Raw genomic sequence first — 21,057 nt, forward strand, 5'->3', positions numbered from 1 at the left:
TAATTCAAATGCTTTTCCGGTGACTACGTCATGAAGCTGGTTGAGAGAATGCCAAGAGTGCAAAGCTGTCATCAAGGCAAATGGTGGCTATTTGAAGAATATGAAATATATAGAAAATACTTTTTTTGGTAACTACATGATTCCATCTGTTATTTCATAGTTTTTGATGACTTCCCTATTATTCTACAATGTAGAAAAAATGTTAAAAAATAAAGAAAAACCCTTGAATGAGTAGGCTTCTAAAACTTTTGACCGGTAGTGTAGTTTTGTCTTCACCCTTAGTCCTTGTTGTTGATTTATGGGGGAGATCTCTATATAAATGTAGTCCTGCTTTGTGGCATACACATGAAATTGTGTCGTTCCGAACTTTATCCGTGTTTTATTCCAATGCGTTTGCAGTGGACAGGTAGTCATTGATGCAAAAGGTTGACGCATATCAGGGATAAAAGACCTACAAGTAGTGGACAAAAATGGGAGCAAATGAAGGACAAGGAGATTACTATTGGCTACTACTCATGCAGTTAGAGCTGGGGCGTTGTCTGTGCGGCATGTAGTTTAGGGGTGCGAGAAGTGAACCAGAAACCGGAGGGTTTCCAGTTTGAATCCAGGACCGATGGGAATGACATCTGGCATGAAGTGAGCTGGCAACCGGAAGGTTGCCGGTGTCAAAGCATTAGATGCCATTTCCTGACGTTGTGCCCTTGAGCAAGACACTTAACTCCCCCACAAAAACAGCTTCCAGGGCGCCCAGTGTGGCAGCTCTTCTCCAAAAAAACTGTATATGTATGTATGCATGTGTCTTACGCAGTGGTTGGGTTAAAAGCGGGAGTGTCATTTCAGTTGGACCTTGTGTGCAATTGACCAATAAAGTAATCTTAATATTGTTGTCCCTCATTCACCAAATGTACTGTACCTTTTGTTATACAACAGTAGAGAGGGAGATTTGAAACTGTCTTGACACCGACTTTAGGAAGACAAGTTGAACTAATTAACATGGAAATATGTACAGCAAATGTGAACCAGCTTTCAAATAACTCATTTAAAGTTGGTCTTTGTACATGGCATCTTATCCACAGAGGTCCCGGTGTGTGTGTGCAGGTTTTCGTTCTAGCCAAGCTGTAACACACCGTCTTGATTGAAGTGTGATTAGTTGATTTGTTTAAGAGGTGTGTACTGGTTGGCAAGAACAAAAACCTCTGTGGATATGAATGGTACTACCATGAATAGTAATGATCCATATATTTTCACTTTAGAGGAAGTGATTAGAATTTTAAGCTTACATGAGAAATGTCCATTTGTAAGTTTTCAACATTTGGAAAATAATAAAAATGTATTATTTCAAAGTCGGGCTTTATTGTAACACCCATGGGCTTAAAGTGTACAGTCGGTAGTCATTAAGCCATGCCTGGACTTGTAACATATTTTATCAAATATTATTACCTCGCAAAAAAATTGTAAGTAAAGTCATAAAAACTCACATGAGCGATTCATCTTTCATTTTAGGGCTGTATACGTTAGGCACTTAACCTCTTTATGTTTGAATATCTTTTGTTTGTTGCCCTTTTCAAAAAGTGTGAAAATGAAAATATTTATTACATGATTTCATCATATTGGCTACTTTAAAAAAAATTAAATACATTGAATACGCTGTGTTCATGTCAAGTATACTGAATTAAACAAACTTTATACAAAAGGTTTTATGCTGAAACAATTAAATAGATATAAACAAATGTTGTGAGATGACAGTTTAATAATGCCATGTTTCATTTCCTTTCAGGCTGAGTCTCTCTGCTAGGTCTGAGGGTTAACCGGAAGGCAGCGGTGCTGTAGAAGAGTCCATTCCCCTGCCTTTGTGGTTCCCATGGAGGGGTTTCCTGTCCACTGACCCACCGTGCTGCCTCACCAGGACAGCAGCCATGTCTGCCTGCAACACCTTCACGGAGCACGTGTGGAAACCAGGCGAGTGCAAAAACTGCTTTAAGCCCAAGAGCTTGCACCGCCTGGCTGAGGGTGGCCTGAAGAAGATTGCCCCTGAGCAACCCTCCCAACAACAGAGCCAACCCCCTACTGGAACTAGACCCAACGGTAACAGCTCCCAGAGGGGAGGCGGTGACAGTGTCGCAGCCCGCTCTGGCCACTTCCGCCCTCCCGTGGCTAAGAAGCCCACAATCGCTGTCAAGCCCACCATGATGCTGTCCTGCTCTTCGGCCGACCTGGACTTGGAGGGCAACCTACATCGGCCACCAGACGCTGGTGAACCCGGCAAAACCTCTGCCTTTACCGTCTGGACCCGCAATGGGATGAACCGCAAGAAGCCCGGCGGGCCTAACAACAATGAAGGGGAATATGCCGGGGAGGAGTTTGAGCGTTACAGGCAGCGCAGTCAGCGTGCACCCCGTGGGAATGACAATGGTTTGACTGACATGCTCAAGGAGATTGCGGGCCTGGGCTCTGGCCCTAGCCCCAGCCCTTTGTCCGGGTCGAAGGATCTCTTTTTGGGGCGCATCAGCAGCTCCTTCCAGCGCTCTTTAGAGAGAGGACTCCCCGCTTCTGGTTGCTTGGCCATTGGGAGCAGCAACAGCAGTGGAGGGGCTGCCCAAAAGCGGGTGTCCCTCAGCAACAGTATGGAGGTCATCAGCACCGAAGGAGGGCGCTTCTGCTACCCTGAGTTCTCCAGCGAAGGAGAGGATGATGATGAGGATGAAGATGACGAAAGTGAAGTTAACGATGACGATGAACACGAGAGCTGGGATGAGAGTGACGAGGAACTTCTAGCCATGGAGATCCGTATGCGGGGCCAGCCGCGCTTCGCCAACTTCCGTGCCGCCACACTCTCCCCAGTCCCCTTTGCCCAGGGGAAGAAGTGGAACACTGTACCGTTACGTAACCGCTCACTCCAGAGGATCTGCGCCGTGGACTACGACGACAGTTATGATGAGATCCTTAATGGATACCCCTCCACAGACTCCAACGGAGGCCACGGTCTCCTTCCGTACGGCCCTGGTGACCTGCAGGGCAGCGCCTTTCTCTCCAATTCGGAGTGCACCACTTCTCCAGAGTCCTCATCATCGCTGCCGGAGGACGTACGCACCACTTCCAGCTGCAGTAGCAGTGCTCCCTGTGGCCCCCTGAGAAACGGTCTGCACTCCCCCTCAGCTTTCAGAACACCGGCCCTCCAGGCTGCTGGTACAGACAAGGAACAACAGACCCAGAAAGCTGTCAGTCCACCCAAGGTCACGGAAACCCACAAGGCTGTTCTCGCCATCCAATTGGAGGATCAGGACAGCAGGGAGGGCTTACCTATGCCTCATGCTCTTCCCGGGCAGCCAGTGACGATCAGCTTCAGCCCCACAGAGGAGCAAGCCAAACCTTACCGTGTGGTTAACCTGGAGAAGCATCTTATCTGTAAGCCCTACACAGTGGTGGACGTGTCTGCATCCATGGCTAACCCAGAGGAACAAAACCAAGAACGCACTCCCAAACAGCCAAAGACTCCCATTAGCCCCTCTTCCTACCCCATCTCCCCCTTAGGCCAGCCTCTGTCTCCAGCCTCACCCATGTCCCCATTATCTCCCACATCCCCCACACCGTTTGTCTTCCAGGGCAAGGCCAGCAAGAAACCAGGTGCTATCCGCTACCAGGAGGTGTGGACGTCTAGCACCAGTCCCCGTCAGAAGATCGCCAAAGTGGATCTGGAGTCCACTGGAGCATCTGGCCCTGCCGTCCCACCTCGCCACTGCAGCCACAAGTCGGCCCCAACCTCTCCCATTGCTGGCCTCTCCTCCTCTCGGACTGTACCTGTGAAATCCCCTAACCTGTCCGAGATCAAGTTCAACAGCTACAACAATGCAGGGATGCCCCCCTTCCCCATCATCATCCGAGATGATACCACATACTCCCGCAGATCCAAGAACGCCGTCAAGGTGCCTATCGTCATCAACCCAAGTGCTTACGACAACCTGGCGGTGTATAAGAGCTTCCTGGGTTTAAGTGGGGAGATGCCTCAAACAAAGGAAGGGAGAGTGGCTAGCCACACTTATGAGGAGATCGGCTCCTCAGAGAGTGTCCAACCTTCTCCCACAGAGAAAACTATTGGTAAAGCGGCATCAGAGAAAGCTGCTGCTGAAGAAAGGAAAGCCGCTGCAGCAGCCCTGATAAGCCAGGAGCTAACCGCTAGAACCTCTAAAGACTTGGCTATAGCTGCGAGCGCGGCTGCTGGTTCTCTTTCTCCTTCAGCTGCCACATCGATTGCTGTTCCAATTCCTCTCACTGTCGCTGCCATCTTGGCCAAAAGCAGCTCCAGTTCAGCCACTAGTGGGCGCACTCGCAAGATCAGTGGGGAAACAACATCCAGCAAAGAGGGGAGCGCTGACCTCCCTCTGTCATCATCAGGCACTGGGACGGGCCACCGGGAGAAGGCCAGCACTGTGTTGTCCCAGATCGTTGCCTCTATCCAGCCCCCACAGTCTCCCCCAGAGTCACCTTCCCCACATTCTAAAGCCTGCAGTGTCGAGGGGCTGTGTGCCCTCCCACCCAACGCCACCAAAGAAACACTCAGTCGACCCAAGTCTCTCTTCTCCTCCACTGACAGCTGCCTGTCTAAACCCAGGAAGGACACACCCTCTAAACAGCTACCCAAATCCCAGAGTGCCTCAGCAGCCGTGCCCCTGTCCAGCCCCACGAAGTCAGAGCCCAACGCTCCATTCCCCCCACCCAGATCCACCTCTTCCCCATACTACGCCTCCAACATCCTTCAGAGACACTTTGGCCACTGGACCAAGCCTGCCGCCTCCAGCTCCCCCTCGCGCCCCTGTGATGGAGAGACCAGCCCGGGTGGAGGGGAGGGGAGACGGGGGGCGGCAGAGAGCGCCAAGCCCAAACGCTGGATCTCCTTCAAGAGCTTCTTCCGCCGGCGGAAGGATGAGGACGAACAGCGGGAGAAGGCACAGAAGGAGACGAAGAAGGGCAAGCTGGTGGGGCTGGACGGGACGGTCATCCACATGCTGCCACCTCCGCCCATCCAACGCCACCACTGGTTCTCTGAGGCCAAGAACGAGGACCCCAGTCAGAAACCCACAATCATATTCACCTACAAGCCAGACGGCAGCGCCTCCGGTGACTGGGAGGGGGAACTGCGGGTGGAGGAATGCAGAGAAACGTCTCTGCTGTCCCCAGAGGAGAGCCAAGACATCAGACCATCTACCATCGGGACTGCCCTCCACTGCAAGGCCATCAGGTAATTGATTTAAATCTGTCTTTAAAAAAAAGCTAATTTCTCTTGTTTCTGTTAGTCCTTGCTTAGGAAAATTGAATTGTTTAAAAACGTTCTCTATACTGACTTATAAGCCGCCTTGTTATTTGTAAGCAGCACGCTTTATGATAAGACTTATGTTTGTACAGGGCATTATTGGGTAATATACTGTTTGAGATGGGTACTTTGGCCATCCATCAAATGCAGTTAATTGAGCTATGCCAGTAGGACCGGGCGGCACAGTGTTGAGAGGTGGCAACGTCTTCAGTTGAATCAGGACGGATTGTGACTAGTTAATTAGCAGGGCTGTAATCTACACTTTACTGGCCTATTCAAACACACAGAATGTGTCCCAAATGGCACGCTATTCCCTTTTTAGGGCACAACTTTTGAGCTGGGCCCAGTTAATCTCATCTCAAACAACAGTTTTGCATGACCAGGGTTGGAGAATAATGGATTACATGTAACTGATCACACAAAAATAGAATATTGTAGAACACAGCTCAAATATTGTAATCAGATTACAGATACTTTTGAAAAATGGGATTACTTCTAGGATTACTTTGAAATTCAGAAAGGGTGTTTGAAATAATTATTTGACACCTTTCTGTTTTTTCTCAATGGCATTCATATCAGCATTGAAAAAAGGCGCACGTTTAAGTTGGTCAGAGAGCACTATGATGACACACCAAATTTGCTTGATGGATTGCGGGAAAGAGCAGGAATCGGTTATTGTGTGCTACAGTCCAAGCTAGTTCTAGCTAAGAGTTGAAGAATTCAATTGACTTTTTTTCCAGAAGGGGTTTCACCATAGCAGTTTTTAACAGTAGCTTGCACTTCAGATGTGCAGTTAAAAACTGTTTTGAAGAAGGTGGCGGGGATAGGATCAAGAAGGCAGGTAGAAGGCTTAAGTTGGGATATCACTTTCCTGAGGATGTCTGTGTCAACCAGGGAAAATAAATCCACAGTGGCTTTGCATGACAGGCTAGGGCACATATCATCAAACTTATCACCAGGTCTTGCTTGACTGATACCCAGCCTAATGTTGATTATCTATAAAAAAAAATCGCAAACACATCACATTCAGATGTGGAAAAAAGGTACTCTCAGGCTTGTGGGGTAGGATTTATCAGGCCATCAATGGTGGAGAAGAGCACTCGAATTATTCTGATTAATAGTGATCAAGTTAGAAAAATGAACCCGTCTGGCATTTTTAATTGCCTTGTTTTATACGCCAAGTTGCTCTCTCAGAAATCATAATGGACCTTCAACTTTGACTGTCTCCACTTCCGCTCTGCCTTTCTGTAATGTCTCTTTAATTGATTTGTTTCCTCACTCATCCGAGGGACTCTCCGTTTGGATGTGGCCTTATTCAATTTGACTGGAGCTATGGCATCAATGGTTTCCCTTAATTTAATATTAAAGTTATCAACTAAATCATCACAAGACGGAGTATAGGTGGTGAAGTGTTGTTCATACACTCAATCTGTAGCAACCCTGTCTTTATGAATGTGGATATTTACGTTGCCACTTCGGGCATGCTCTTGTGGCACAGTTGATGCCACGCAGGGCTACGGGCCAGAAGGTTGAGGGTTCGCTGACCGCCACAGACGAGCTCACTCTCCCTGCCTGTTTCATTACTTCACTATCAGAGCCAGTTGCTGACAATAGTCAGCTATGGGGAAATCAGATTTCCAACATTCTGATGGCATATGTGTAATTATATTAAATATATGCAACATATTTTCCAATAACAGGTTTCTGTGCCAATGCACCACACAACCAATAAACAAAGCATACCGTCTTGGGGCACTTCAATATCATGGTTTGCGTTTTCAACACCACAATAAATAGTCTGTCAATCTCGACAAACAGAAAATACACCCCCCCCCCCCCCCCCTACCTTGTAGGCTTGCCCAGTATCGAAGGCTTGGTTTGACCATCTCTGAATGTCATTCAACTTTTTGGTGTTTTGTAACAGATGTCTCTTTCCATTTACCAGTTGCCGCTGCACAGTTTCGATTGATTTGATTTGTCATTAAAAAAAAGTACATGTACACAAATCATTTTTAAAGTGACTGGGATTGCACAATAAAGTCGGACTTATTACCATTGTGTTCCCTACATTTGCTGTAGCATTTGCTACAGTGATATACAGACTAAATGGGAGTCTAATTTGAACATCTCCATCTGGCTTTCGGGGGTCACCTTATTTTTGAATTGTAAAGATTATTATATATATATTTTTTTGCTGTAGTTTTAAAACAGCATATCGATTGAATATTGGTGCTTTAAATCAGTGCGCACGCGAGAGTTCTGTCATTGTCTTTCTCGCTCTCCATCAATTCTATTCAAGTTGCATCCAAAATAGATGATCCTGTTTAAAATATATACTGTACCAGTCAAAATTTTGGACACATCTACTCATGCCAGGGTTTTTCTTTGTTTTTACTATTTTCTACATTGTAGAATAATAGTGAAGACATCAAAACTATGAAATAACACATATGGAATCATGTAGTAACCAAAAAAGTGTTAAACAATTCAAAATAGATTTGAGATTCTTCAAAGTAGCCACCCTTTGCCTTGATGACAGCTTTGCACACTCTTGGTATTCTCTCAACCAGCTTCATGTCGTAGTCACCTGGAATAAATTTCAATTAACAGGTGTGTCTTGTTAATTTGTGGAATTTATTTTCTTCTTCATGCGTTTGAGCCAATCAGTTGTGTTGTGACAAGGTAGGGGTGGTATACAGAAGATAGCCTTATTTGGTAAAATACCAAGTCCATATTATGGCAAGAACCGCCCAAATAAGCAAAGAGAAACAACGGTCCATCATTACTTTAAAACATAAAGGTCAGTCAATATGGAACATTACAAGAACTTTGAAAGTTTCTTCAGGTGCAGTCCCAAAAACCATCAAGCGCTATGATGAAGCTGGCTCTCATGAGGACCACCACAGGAAAGGAAGACAAAGAGTTACCTCTGCTGCACAGGATACGTTCATTACTGTTACCAACCTCAGATTGCAGCCCAAATAACAGCTTCACAGACTTCAAGTAACAGACACATCTCAACATCAACTGTTCAGAGGAGACTGCGTAAAACAGGCCTTCATGGTCGAATTTCTGCAAGGAAACCACCGCTAAAAGGACACCAATAAGAAGAAGAGACTTGCTTGGGCCAAAGAAACACGGGCAATCGACATTAGACCGGTGGAAATCTGTCCTTTTGGACTGATGAGTTCAAATTGAAGAATTTTGGTTCCAACCACCGTGTCTTTGTGAGACGCGGTGTGGGTGAACGGATGATCTCCGCATGTGTATTTCCCACCTTAAATCATGGAGGAGGTGTTGTTATGGTGTGGGGGTGCTTTGCTGGTGACACTGTGATATATTTAGAATTCAAGGCACACTTAACCAACATGGCTACCACAGCATTCTGGAGCGATACGCCATCCCATCTGGTTAGTGGGACTGTCATTTGTTTTTCAACAGGACAATGACCCAACACACCTCCAGGCTGTGCAAGGGCTATTTGACAAAGAAGGAGAGTGATGGAGTGCTGCATCAGATGACCTGGCCTCCACAATCCCCCAATCTCAACCCAATTGAGATGGTTTGGGATGAGTTGGACCACAGAGTGAAGGAAACACAGCCAACAATTGCTCAGCATATAAGAAGTTTGGAACCACCAAGACTCTTCCTAAAGCTGGCCGCCCGGCCAAACTGAGCAATTGGGGGAGAAGGGCTTTGGTCAGGGAGGTGACCAAGAACCCGATGGTCACTCTGACAGAGCTCCAGAGTTCCTCTGTGGAGATGGGGGAACCTTCCCAGAAGGACAACCATCTCTGCAGAGCTCCAGCAATCAGGCCTTTATGGTAGAGTGGCCAGACGGAAGCCACTCCTCAGTAAAAGGCACATGACAGCCTGTTTGGAGTTTGCTAAAAGGCACTTAAAGACTCTCAGACCATGAGAAACAAGATTCTCTGGTCTGATGAAACCAATATTGATATTGGTTGATATTCCACCGTGTATTTTCACAAATCTAATAAAACACTTGAATTCACTAACCTGTTTCAGAAATATTACTATCTATCTATGCGTTATTCTGTGAATGTTTAGATGCATTACTTTCCTCTTCTGTCCTCTAAAGGAGACCTAGCGTCAGTATCCTGCGCTGGAGACCCTGCGCTCTGACCTGTCTCAGCTTGAACTCCTAACTTTTCCTGAATAACCTGTCCCCCCCCCAAAAAAAAATATTCAATGCTTAGGTTCTTTAAAGGCAGTACAGAGAAGACACAATTTTTGTAATGACATAGTAGATCATAATAATGATAATTAGAAAAGTACGTTTCCTGAAGAAAATGCGGTGTGCTTGTTTTAAAGTTTTTATGGTTTGAAAAGTTTAGAAAATGTTAATGTCTTTTTAATGTTTGTAGCTGAAATGCTTAAAAAGTGTTTTCATTTAAAATGTCTACCACTTTTTTCATTTTTGGCTTGGAATCCATTACGTTTTACACCTGATTTATGCTAATTACCACAGTTATGATAGCCTGAAGTTAGGATAGCCTGAACACGAGAAAGTCCGTTTGGTGTCTCTAGCTTGAACGGTTCAAGAGTTACTGTTGGTTAGTTATTTTATGCAAATGTATGCACATTGACATAGTTACATTTGATAAAGATTTTTAAGAATTTGAAGTTAGGATAGCCTGAATATGTGAAAGTTGGTTTGGTGCCTCATGCTTGAACGGTTCAAGAGTTACTGTTGGTGGGTTATTTTATAAGTTATAGATAAAAGTTTTTACGGATTGGAAGTTAGGATAGCCTGAACATTTAAAAGTTGGTTTGGTGTCTCTAGCTTAAACGGCTCAGGAGTTACTGTTGGTGAGTTCTTTTATGCTAATTTGAGCAAATGTTTAAGATTTTGACGTTAGGACCGCCTGAACATGGGAACGTTGGTTTGGTGTCTCTAGCTTGAACAATTCAAGAGTTACAGTTGGTGAGTTATGTTATGCTAACTTACGCTAACTGAAAATGGTTATTGTTCCAAAAGTATGCATAGCTTGTCAAAGTATATTTGATATTATCTTATTTAGGCCAGTATGAACGGTGTAGGAGGAGATGGGCCGAGAACCTTTTCTTTATTTAACATTGAAGTCTATGGGCCTTTTTTTTCTACTGAAATGCATTGGGAGTTCATTTAAATATTCTTGTAGTTCAAGAAGTATAAATGGTATTGAAAATATTTTCTTACGCAATCAGAGTTGGGGCACTCTGGACATTTGAAGTTGGTTTCATGTTCATGGCTTAAATTGTTTAAGCTCGAGAGCATGTTAAATACATCAAATAATAACGTGCATATGTAAGAAATCTAGAGTTGTGCTTTGCCTTTCGCAAGTACACCTAAATAATGAATATGCAACTGGCCTGTAGACGGCTGTTGGGCAGCTGGAACACAGACATGAAATTGACCTTGCACATATTCAATCTCTAGCCTGCTTGTTGTAAATTGTGTTTGAATGTACGTTCCGTCGTTTTGACTCATTGGTGTCCTCAGACCTCTTTCTTCGTTTCAGCTAGTGCTGTAATAATAATGGACAGTTTTACATACTGTTGTGCATTCAGTGTATTTCCTGACCAGGACCTCGTGTCTGTCAGTCAAAACATTGTGACGACCCTCCCACTCTGTCTACCGTTCTACTGTACAAAACAAACAAACAAAAATACCATGAAACATAAACGAATCTAACAAACTGTCTACATGGAGAGAGTCTCCTTGATGAATGGGGAAGTGGTGATTTTATCCTGGGAGAGTGGGCCCAGGTGTTCCCCATGTAGCTGACGACCCTCCCAACTCCGCCCACCGGCATCCTAATAGGGAAACAAGAGCAAGGAGAGAGAGAAAACGGTAGACAGAGTGGGAGGGTCGTCACATTCCCCCCCATAAAACCGGGGACCAACAAGGACCCCGGAACAACATACCGACCTCTGCGTCCCAAACTGACACAGCACTTGCGTCCCAAATTGATGAGGGGTTACGTTTCCCCAGCCAACCTCCTCTCCAGACCAGGACGGAATAGACAGGAAAGACAGAACCTGACCATACAAACATTCAGGAACAGGGCGCACGAGAGAGCGCATCAGCAATCACGTTATCCGTTCCACGAATGTGCTGCACATCGAGATGGAATGATTGTAAAAATAAACACCATCTCATTATTCTCTGATTAGGACACATCATGGACCTCAAAAAGGTGAGAGGGTTATGGTCAGTGTAGACCGTAATAGGTGCTACTCCCGACCCGACATAGACCTCAAAGTGTTGCAGTGCCCAGATGAGCGCTAACGCTTCTTTTTCAATGACCGAGTAGTTTAACTGATAATGGTTAAACTTTTTCGAAAAGAAACTGACAGGTCTCTCAACCCCAGACACATCTGCCTGCAGCAAAACTGCCCCTGCCCCCACATGACTAGCATCCACCTGCAAGGTAAAGGACAATTCCACGCGAGGAGCAGCCAGCACCGGAGTTGAGGTAAGCAACCTTTTTGCATCTTCGAAAGCGTGTTGACAACGAGAAGACCAAATGTAAACAGCCTTTGCTTTCAGCATATCTGTCAATGGAGCGACCACAGTAGAGAAGTTATTACAAAATCCACGGTAATAACCAATCATGCCCAAGAAACGCATCAGTTCCTTTTTAGTAGTTGGTGGAGGAAACGCATCAATAGCTACCACTTTAGCTCGAACAGGACGCACTTCCCCCTGCCCAACCACCTTTCCAAGGTATGTAACAGTCGCCTGAGCAAACTCACATTTAGCCAGATTGATCGTGAGGTGACCTGCAGCCAGGCGTTCGAATAAGGCTTGAATACGGGACAGATGTTCCTCCCATGTATCTGCATATCTCACTACATCGTCCAGATAAACAGCACACCCTGTCAGACCGGCGATAACCCTGTTCATAAGTCGCTGGAAAGTGGCAGGTGCATTACGCAGTCCGAAACTCATAACCAAATACGAGTACAGACCAGAGGGTGTAATAAAGGCAGAGATTTCACGTGCCCTACTCGTCAGTGGCACCTGCCAATAGCCCTTTAACAGGTCAAATTTACTCACAAATCTAGCTGCCCCGACTTGATCAACGCAGTCCTCCATCCGAGGAAGAGGAAATGAATCTGGCTTAGTGACACTGTTGACCTTACGGTAGTCTGTACAAAATCTGTTTGTTCCATCTGGTTTTCTGACCAAGATACAGGGAGAAGCCCAACTGGAGAAAGAAGGCTCTGCTATCTTACTCTCCAGCATGTATCTGACCTCAGCATCCAGACAATGCATTTTCTCTAAAGAAACTCTATAGAACCGCTGACGAATGGGGTCAGCATCTCCAACGTCAATATCATGTTCTATCAAGTTTGTACGTGTAGGTGTATCAGAAAACAAACCTGGAAATCTCCGAATCAGACCAACCATCTCGTCCCGCCTATCAACGGGTAGATGAGTGAGAATGCTGCCCAAATTATCCAGTGTCTCTGAATTTTTCAATCTACCCTGCAGTATGCAATCGTCGGGACCAGGAACATCTTCCTCCTCATTCGTAGACCTATCCTGAGAAGAATCCAAGGGAATAACGGTTTCAGCCAAAAGAACAGGTTTACCGTCCTCTATAGATTCCCACTGTTCAGTCTCCGAGGAACGTGCATAATAGGGTTTTAACAAATTTACATGGCACAACTGGTGTGCTTTCCTCCGTTCTGGAGTGGCAACTAGATAATTTTGCTCAGTGTACTTGCGCACCACTGTATCTGGACCTTGAAACTTGGCTTCAAAAGGAGAACCAACAATTGGCAGCAGAGCAAGAACCTGGTCACCTGGACTAAAGTGACGTGGCTCAGTTCGGCGATCAAATATGCCTTTCATCCTCTCAAGATCTTCACTGGCACTAATTCCTTACTTCCTAACATAGACACAAAACCTTCCGTAATGAAAGGTAAATAGTCTGGATCAATATGTACTTTCACATGCTCCTGGACCTGAGGCAATGAGCCATGAATGAACTGATGTAGAACAGGCGCAGCTAACGCGGTAGGCTTAGGTTTAGCGTAAGCACCCTTTGATCTGAGAAGTGGACATTCGTTTTTCCAATGACCTGAACCTTGACAGTAGTGACACTCTTGCCCAGCAGAAGCTGGTCCAGTGGTAACTTCAAGAATACCACTCTCCATCAGATTGGCCTTCAATATCAACCTAATAGAATTCTTTAGTCGTTTATCACTAATTTCAACCTTGTAATGTTCAGCCACCTTCAACAGCTGTTCTTTAGTACCTAAGTCTAACAATTCCTCTGATGGAAAGCGAATGAACTCATCTACAAAAGACGCCATAGTTACAAAAAAATTCTCACTCTTCCCCTCTGCTGAGCACACCAGATCACAACTCAAAAAATGACAATCACCCTGAGCACCACAGAAAAGAGATGAGATACGGAGCTTCCCCAAACCTACATTAACTCAACCCTAGTCTTCATGTGGATTTGCGGTGGGTACTTACGCACTGTAGCCCGCTGGCAAGGTAATAAACCCCCCAGCACGCTGGCAGATTCCATCAAGCCACGGATGTGCCCCCGAGACAACTGCTCAGTCCACAGACACCACACAAAAATAACAAACATTAACCATGCCCAACATATTCCAAAAATGAAACACGTCGCTAAACCTATCAGGGGTAAAAGGCTATAGCTCCGGGTAGTAAATAGTACTACCCTATCCAAATCTCCCACTGAGGTACACAGCCGATTACTCACCTCAGACCGATGTCCCAACAGAAGGTAGAACAAGAGTTTCCAGGCTGGGCAGGGCCTGGAAACTAACCAATGTACTCTCTCCAACGCAGCACACCAACCAACCAACTAAGGCAACCAATACTGGGCCTATCAACTCAATAAAATATTTAAACCAAAACACGTACCTCCACGTTCTCCCAAACAAATACGTTCAATTAGATCCCGGATGAGCCCCCACTTGTCACGAACCGGCTCAGAGCCCGTAACAAAAGGGAGACCACGTGGAAATCAGGAGTAACAAAAATATATTTATTTAACTAACGAAACTAGGTATAATATACAATGGGGTGTGTAATCAGTAATCAGTAGTGTAATTGAATGTTTTGCATGCATGAACGTGATAGTGCAGGGTGTTGAAAGATGCTAAAACAAACAAACAAAAATTCCATGAAACATAACCGAATCTAACAAACTGTCTACATGGAGAGAGTCTCCTTGATGAATGGGGAAGTGGTGATTTTATCCTGGGAGAGTGGGCCCAGGTGTTCCCCATGTAGCTGACGACCCTCCCAACTCCGCCCACCGGCATCCTAATAGGGAAACAAGAGCAAGGAGAGAGAGAAAACGGTAGACAGAGTGGGAGGGTCGTCACAACATTACACCATAGCCTTGACAGTTTTGATGTTGTTATTAGGGTGACCAGGGTTAATTTATTTACATTTTATTGAACCTTTATTTAACTAGGCAAGTCGGTTAAGAACAAATTCTTATTTTACAATGGCGGCCTACCCCGGCCAAACCCTTCCCTAACCCGGACAACGATACTGTAGGGAGAGTCTTGGTGGTTCCAAACTTCTTCCATTTAAGAATGAGGGAGGCCACTGTGTACTTGGGGACCTTCAATGTTGTGGTACCCTTCCTCAGATCTGTGCCTCGACACAATCCTGTCTCGGAGCTCTACGGACAATTCCTTCGACCTCGTGGCTTGGTTTTTGCTCTGACATGCACAGTCAACTGTGGGACCTTATATAGACAGGTGTGTGCCTTTCCAAATCATGGCCAATCAATTGAATTTACAACAGTTGGACTCCAATGAAAGTTCTAGAAACATCTCAATGTTGATCAATGGAAACAGGATGCACCTGAGCTTAATTCCGAGTCTCATAGCAAAGGGTCTGAATACTTATGTAAATCAGGTATTTCTGTTTTTATTTTGATACATTTGCAAAAACCTCTAAAGACCTGCTCTCGGGTTTTGTGTGTAGATTGCTAAGGGGAAAAAAATGCAATACATTTTAGAATAAGGCTGTAACGTAACAAAATGTGGGGGGAAATTCAAAGGGTCTGAATACTTTCTGAATGCACTGTATTAATATACAGTATATTCATCCATATGAGTTAAAGTTGCAGTTTAGACGCAAGTATTTCCACATATTATATTTAGATTATATTTATATATATATATATATATATATATATATATATATATATATATATATATATATAAATATATATTTAGATTACCATATCAGTCCATGCATGGGTTAGTTTTCTGTCGATCTCGGTCATCAGATAATACACAGTGAGCATTTATTTGAGATATACAGATGGAGGTATGCCTTGCTCAGGATAAATGAAATTAATCAAATTATTTTGAGACATTGCGATAAAAACACATTCTTATGCATTTTTACACACACACACACACACACACACACACACACACACACACACACACACACACACACACACACACATATACACACACACACACACACACACACACACACACATATACAGGGCTGGCAGGGATCTCATTAAAAGATGCTAACAACACATTTAAATCTAGCACATTCTTACGACACCCTTTTCATCACCCTAACCATAATGCTCCTCTCTTCCTTTCCAACTCCCTGTCTTCCTTTCGTCAGCTCTCATGTGCCACCAGAAATGTTACCCCTTTGCTCCTGACTCTTCGTGTAATCTTCCACATACTGTCCTTTTTTTTTTTTTTTTTTAAATAAATTTTATCCCATTTTCTCCCCAATTTTCGTGGTATCCAATCGCTAGTAATTACTACCTTGTCTCATCGCTACAACTCCCGTACGGGCACGGGAGAGACGAAGGTCGAAAGCCATGCGTCCTCCGAAGCACAACCCAACCAGCCGTACTGCTTCTTAACACAGCGCGCCTCCAACCCGGAAGCCAGCCGCACCAATGTGTCGGAGGAAACACCGTGTACCTGGCCCCCCTTGGTTGGCGCGCACTGCGCCCGGCCCGCCACAGGAGTCGCTGGAGCGCGATGAGACAAGGATATCCTACCGGCCAAACCCTGCCTACCCCGGACGACGCTATGCCAATTGTGCGTCGCCCCACGGACCTCCCGGTCGCGGCCGGCTGCGACAGAGCCTGGGCGCGAACCCAGAGACTCTGGTGGCGCAGTTAGCACTGCGATGCAGTGCCCTAGACCACTGCGCCACCCGGGAGGCCCTCATACTGTCCTTTTTGGCATTGTTGTGACACAAGCCTCACTTTCTTCTATGCCTTTCTAAGCCCCCCTGTAGGCAATTCATGTTCATTCATATTAAAACACTGCTTCATGTTCCTCCATCTCTGTATATGAGATGCTAGTGCCATCTCTATTCTGGTACAACCTTTACCCGCTCTCTAAGCTTTGCCAACTCTCTTTCCTTTGCCCTGCAGCCAGGTGCCATGTGATGCCAACATATCCGAGGGGGAGATGCCCACCGCGTCCTCCCTACCCGCCAAACTGGAGCTACTGTCCCCTGGGGAGGAGTGTGTCATCCTGGCTGCCACCCCGGCCTCGGCCAGCGAGAGCAGTCCCAGCCTGGTTGACCCGGAGGAGGAGGATGGCCACTCCCACTCGCCAGCATCCAGCTCCTGCAGTGCCACCTACAGCAACCTGGGTAAGACCTGGCTTTAGCTGGCCATTGGGAGACACTGTGAACTTGAAAACATCCTAGGTTGTGTGTGTCTGTCTGTCTGTCTCTCTGTCTCTCTGTCTGTCTCTCTGTCTCTCTGTCTCTCTCTGTCTCTCTGTCTCTCTGTCTCTCTCTGTCTCTCTGTCTCTCTCTGTCTGTCTCTCTGTCTCTCTCTGTCTGTCTCTCTGTCTGTCTCTCTGTCTGTCTCTCTGTCTGTCTGTATCTCTGTCTCTCTGTCTGTCTGTCTTTCTTTCTTCACAGTCCCTGTTGTTCCATAAGGTGGTTTTTTCAATCTAATTTTACTGCTTGTGTCAGTAACTTGATGTAGTCATGTAGTCATGGCTCTATGTAGTACTGTGCGCCTACCATAGTCTGTTCTGGACTTGGGGACTGTGAAGAGACCTCTCGTGGCATGTCTTGTGGGGTATGCATGGGTGTCCGAGCTGCGTGCCAGTAGTTCAGACAGACAGCTCGGTGCATTCAACATGTCAATGCCTCTCATAAATAAAAGTAGTGATGAAGTCAGTCTCTCCTCCACTTTGAGCCAGGAGAGATTGACATGCATGTTATTATTAGCTCTCTGTGTACATTCAAGGGCCAGCCGTGCTGCTCTGTTCTGAGCCAATTGCAAAGTCCTTTTTTGTGGCACCTAACCACACGGCTGAAGAGTAGTCAAGGTGCGACAAAACTAGGGCCTTGTTGATAGTGTTGTTAATAAGGTAGTGCAGCGCTTCATTATAGACAGATTTCTCCCCATCTTAGCTACTACTGTATCAATATATTTTGACCATGACAGTTTACAATCTAGTGTTACTCCAAGCGGTTCCGTCATCTCAAATTGCTCAATTTCCACATGATTTATTACAAGATTTAGTTGAGGTTTAGGGTTTAGTGAATTTTCTGTCCCAAATACAATGCTTTTAGTTTTTAGGAATATTTAGGACAAACGTATTTCTTGCCACCCACTCTGAAACTAACTGCAGCTCTTTAAGTGTTGCAGTCATTTCAGTAGCTGACATGTACAGTGTTGAGTCATCCGCCCACATAGACACTCTGGCTTAACTCAAAGTGAGAGGCATGTCGTTAGTAAACATTTTAAAAAGCAAGGGGCCTAAACAAGCTACCCTGGGGAATTCCTGATTCTAACTGGATTATGTTTGAGAGGTTTCCATTAAAGAACACCCTCTGTGTTCTGTTAGACAAGCAACTCTTTATCCACATTATAGCAGGGGCTGTAAAGCCATAAGACTTGTTTTTCCAGCAGCAGACTTGGATCGATAATGTCAAAAGCTGCACTGAAGTCTAACAAGACAGCCCCCACAATCATTTTGTTGTCAATTTCTCTCAACCAATCATCAGTTATTTGTGTAAGTGCTGTGCTGGTTGAGTGTCCTTCCCTATAAGCGTGCTGAAAGTATGTTGTCAATTTGTTTACTGTGAAATAGCATTGTATCTGGTCAAACACAATTTTTTCCAGAAGTTTACTAAGGGTTGGTAACAGGCTGATTGGTCGGCTATTTGAGCCAGTAAAGGGGGCTTTACTATTCTTGGGTAGCGGAATGACTTTAGCTTCCCTCCAGGCCTGAGGGAACACACTTTTTAGTAGGCTTAAATTGAAGATGTGGTAATATCGTCTGCTATTATCCTCATAATTTTTTTTTTCAGTAATATTGTTGATAGACAACAATATTTTTTCACTTCTTCTGCACTGACTACGGAATTCATAAGTACGATTCTTGTCTTTCATAATTCGGTACGATATACTTGGATGTGTAGTGTCAGCGTTTGTTGCTGGCATGTCATCCCTAAGTTTGCTTATCTTGCCAATGAAAAAGTCAATAAAGTAGTTTGCAAGATCAGTGGGCTTTGTGATGAATGAGTCATCTGATTCAAAGAATGGCTTTTTCCCGCAAAATGTTCATATAACGTTCCCCAAAGCTTTTTACTATCATTCTTTATATAATTGATCTCTGTTTCATAGTGTAGTTTATTTGTCTTTTTATTTAGTTTAGTCACATGATTTCTTAATTTGCAGCACGTTTTCCAATCAGTTGGGCTGCCAGACTTATTTGCCATAGCTTTTGCCTCATCTCTCTCAACCATACCATTTTTCAATTCCTCATCAATCCAAGGGGATTTAACAGTTTTTACAGTAATCTTCCTAATGGGTGTGTGCTTATTAGTAATTGGAATGAGCAATTTCATAAATGTTTCAAGTGCAGCGTCTGGACGCTCCTCATTACACACCACAGACCAGATCATCAACATAGGAATCACTACTAAACTTCTTGTAGGTCCAGCCTTTGGAACTTTGGTTTTCCTAGATATGGCTATTATATTGTGATCACTACATCCTATGGATTTGGATAGTGCTTTAAAGCAAATATCTGCAACGTTAGTAAAAATGTGATCAATGCATGTTGATGATTTGATTCCTGTGCTGTTTGTAACTACCCTGGTAGGTTGACTGATAACCTGAACCAGGTTGCAGGCGCTAGTTACAGTTTGACGTTTTTTTCTTGAGTGTGCATCTTGATGATAGCCAGTCAATATTTGAATCACCCAGAAAATATACTTCTCTGTTGACCTGACATACATTATCAAGCATTTCACACACGTTATCCAGATACTGACTGTTAGCACTTGGTGGTCTCTAGCAGCTTCCCACCAGAATGGGCTTTAGGTGAGACAGATGCACCTGTAGCCATATTACTTCAACAGTATTTAACAGTAGATTGTCTCTAAGCTTTACAGGGATGTGGTTCTGAATATAGACACTGCAACACCGCCTCCGTTGGCATTTCTGTCTTTTCGGTAGATGTTATAACCATGTATTACCACTGTATCATCAAAGGTAATATCTAAGTGAGTTTCAGAGATAGTCAGAATATGAATGCCATCTGTTACAAGCAAGTTATTGACTTCATGGACCTTGTTTCTCAGGCTGTTAATATGGGCTATTTTTAGCACTTTTCTGGGTTGCTTGATTGTTTTGAATGCTTTACTGGGAAGCTTATCAGAGGTAGACTTGCTCATGTTATTTATATTGGAGCTGATAGTGCAGGGTGAGCTGCAACGAAGTGGACTTCCTACTATGGCACACCGCCTCACTGCTAACTGTATAACTCTGGCGCATAGGCACATGATTACTGCTTACAGTAGCTGTGGGATAAACAGAAGTATTGGGAGCAATTAGGGGCACATAAATTACGGCACTTACATTGTGTCTGCCAATGCCCCTCGGATCATGTACATTTGATGCAGGATTATGACGACTCATTGTCACAATGGTAGGGATTAACTGAGCTGGTCTTGGATCAATTGATGACATTGATTGGCCAGCTAGTTTTCAGGTCTAGTTATTGGTTTAAAGACGACGACAGAAATTATCAGAATCAAATCAAATGTATTTATATAGCCCTTCGTACATCAGCTGATTTCTCAAAGTGCTGCACAGAAACCCAGCCTAAAACCCCAAACAGCAAGCAATGCAGGTGTAGAAGCACGGTGGCTAGGAAAAACTCCCTAGAAAGGCCAAAACCTAGGAAGAAACCTAGAGAGGAACCAGGCTATGAGGGGTGACCAGTCCTCTTCTGGCTGTGCCGGGTGGAGATTATAACAGAACATAGCCTAGATGTTCAAATGTTCATAAATGACCAGCATGGTCAAATAATAATAATCACAGTAGTTGTCGAGGGTGCAGCAAGTCAGCACCTCAGGAGTAAATGTCAGTTGGCTTTTCATAGCCGATCATTAAGAGTATCTCTACCGCTCCTGCGGTCTCTAGAGAGTTGAAAACAGCAGGTCTGGGACAGGTGAACAGGTCAGGGTTCCATACCCGCAGACAGAACAGTTGAAACTGGAGCAGCAGCACGACCAGGTGGACTGGGGACAGCAAGGAGTCATCATGCCAGGTAGTCTTGAGGCATGGTCCTAGGGCTCAGGTCCTCCGAGAAAGAAAGAGAGAATTAGAGAGAGCATACTTAAATTCACACAGGACACCGGATAAGACAGGACAAATACTCCAGATATAACAGACTGACCCTAGCCCCCGACACATAAACTACTGCAGCATAAATAC

General features: G+C 44.8%; 1 protein-coding gene across 3 annotated transcripts in view; it reads left to right on the forward strand.

Moving 5' to 3' along the window:
* The window catches only part of peak1 (pseudopodium-enriched atypical kinase 1), a 267,998-nt gene that overhangs the window by 212,310 nt on the left and 34,631 nt on the right, over positions 1-21,057 (forward strand). For all 3 annotated transcript variants that reach the window (XM_055934918.1, XM_055934919.1, XM_055934920.1), the window contains 2 exons: positions 1,778-5,236; positions 16,738-16,961. In XM_055934918.1, the coding sequence (XP_055790893.1) occupies positions 1,917-5,236; positions 16,738-16,961 (3,544 nt within the window). In that variant the 5' untranslated portion in view covers positions 1,778-1,916. The remainder of the gene's footprint in view (positions 1-1,777; positions 5,237-16,737; positions 16,962-21,057) is intronic.

The sequence above is a fragment of the Salvelinus fontinalis genome, chromosome 9 (genome assembly GCF_029448725.1).
Source record: "Salvelinus fontinalis isolate EN_2023a chromosome 9, ASM2944872v1, whole genome shotgun sequence".
NCBI lineage: Eukaryota > Metazoa > Chordata > Actinopteri > Salmoniformes > Salmonidae > Salvelinus > Salvelinus fontinalis.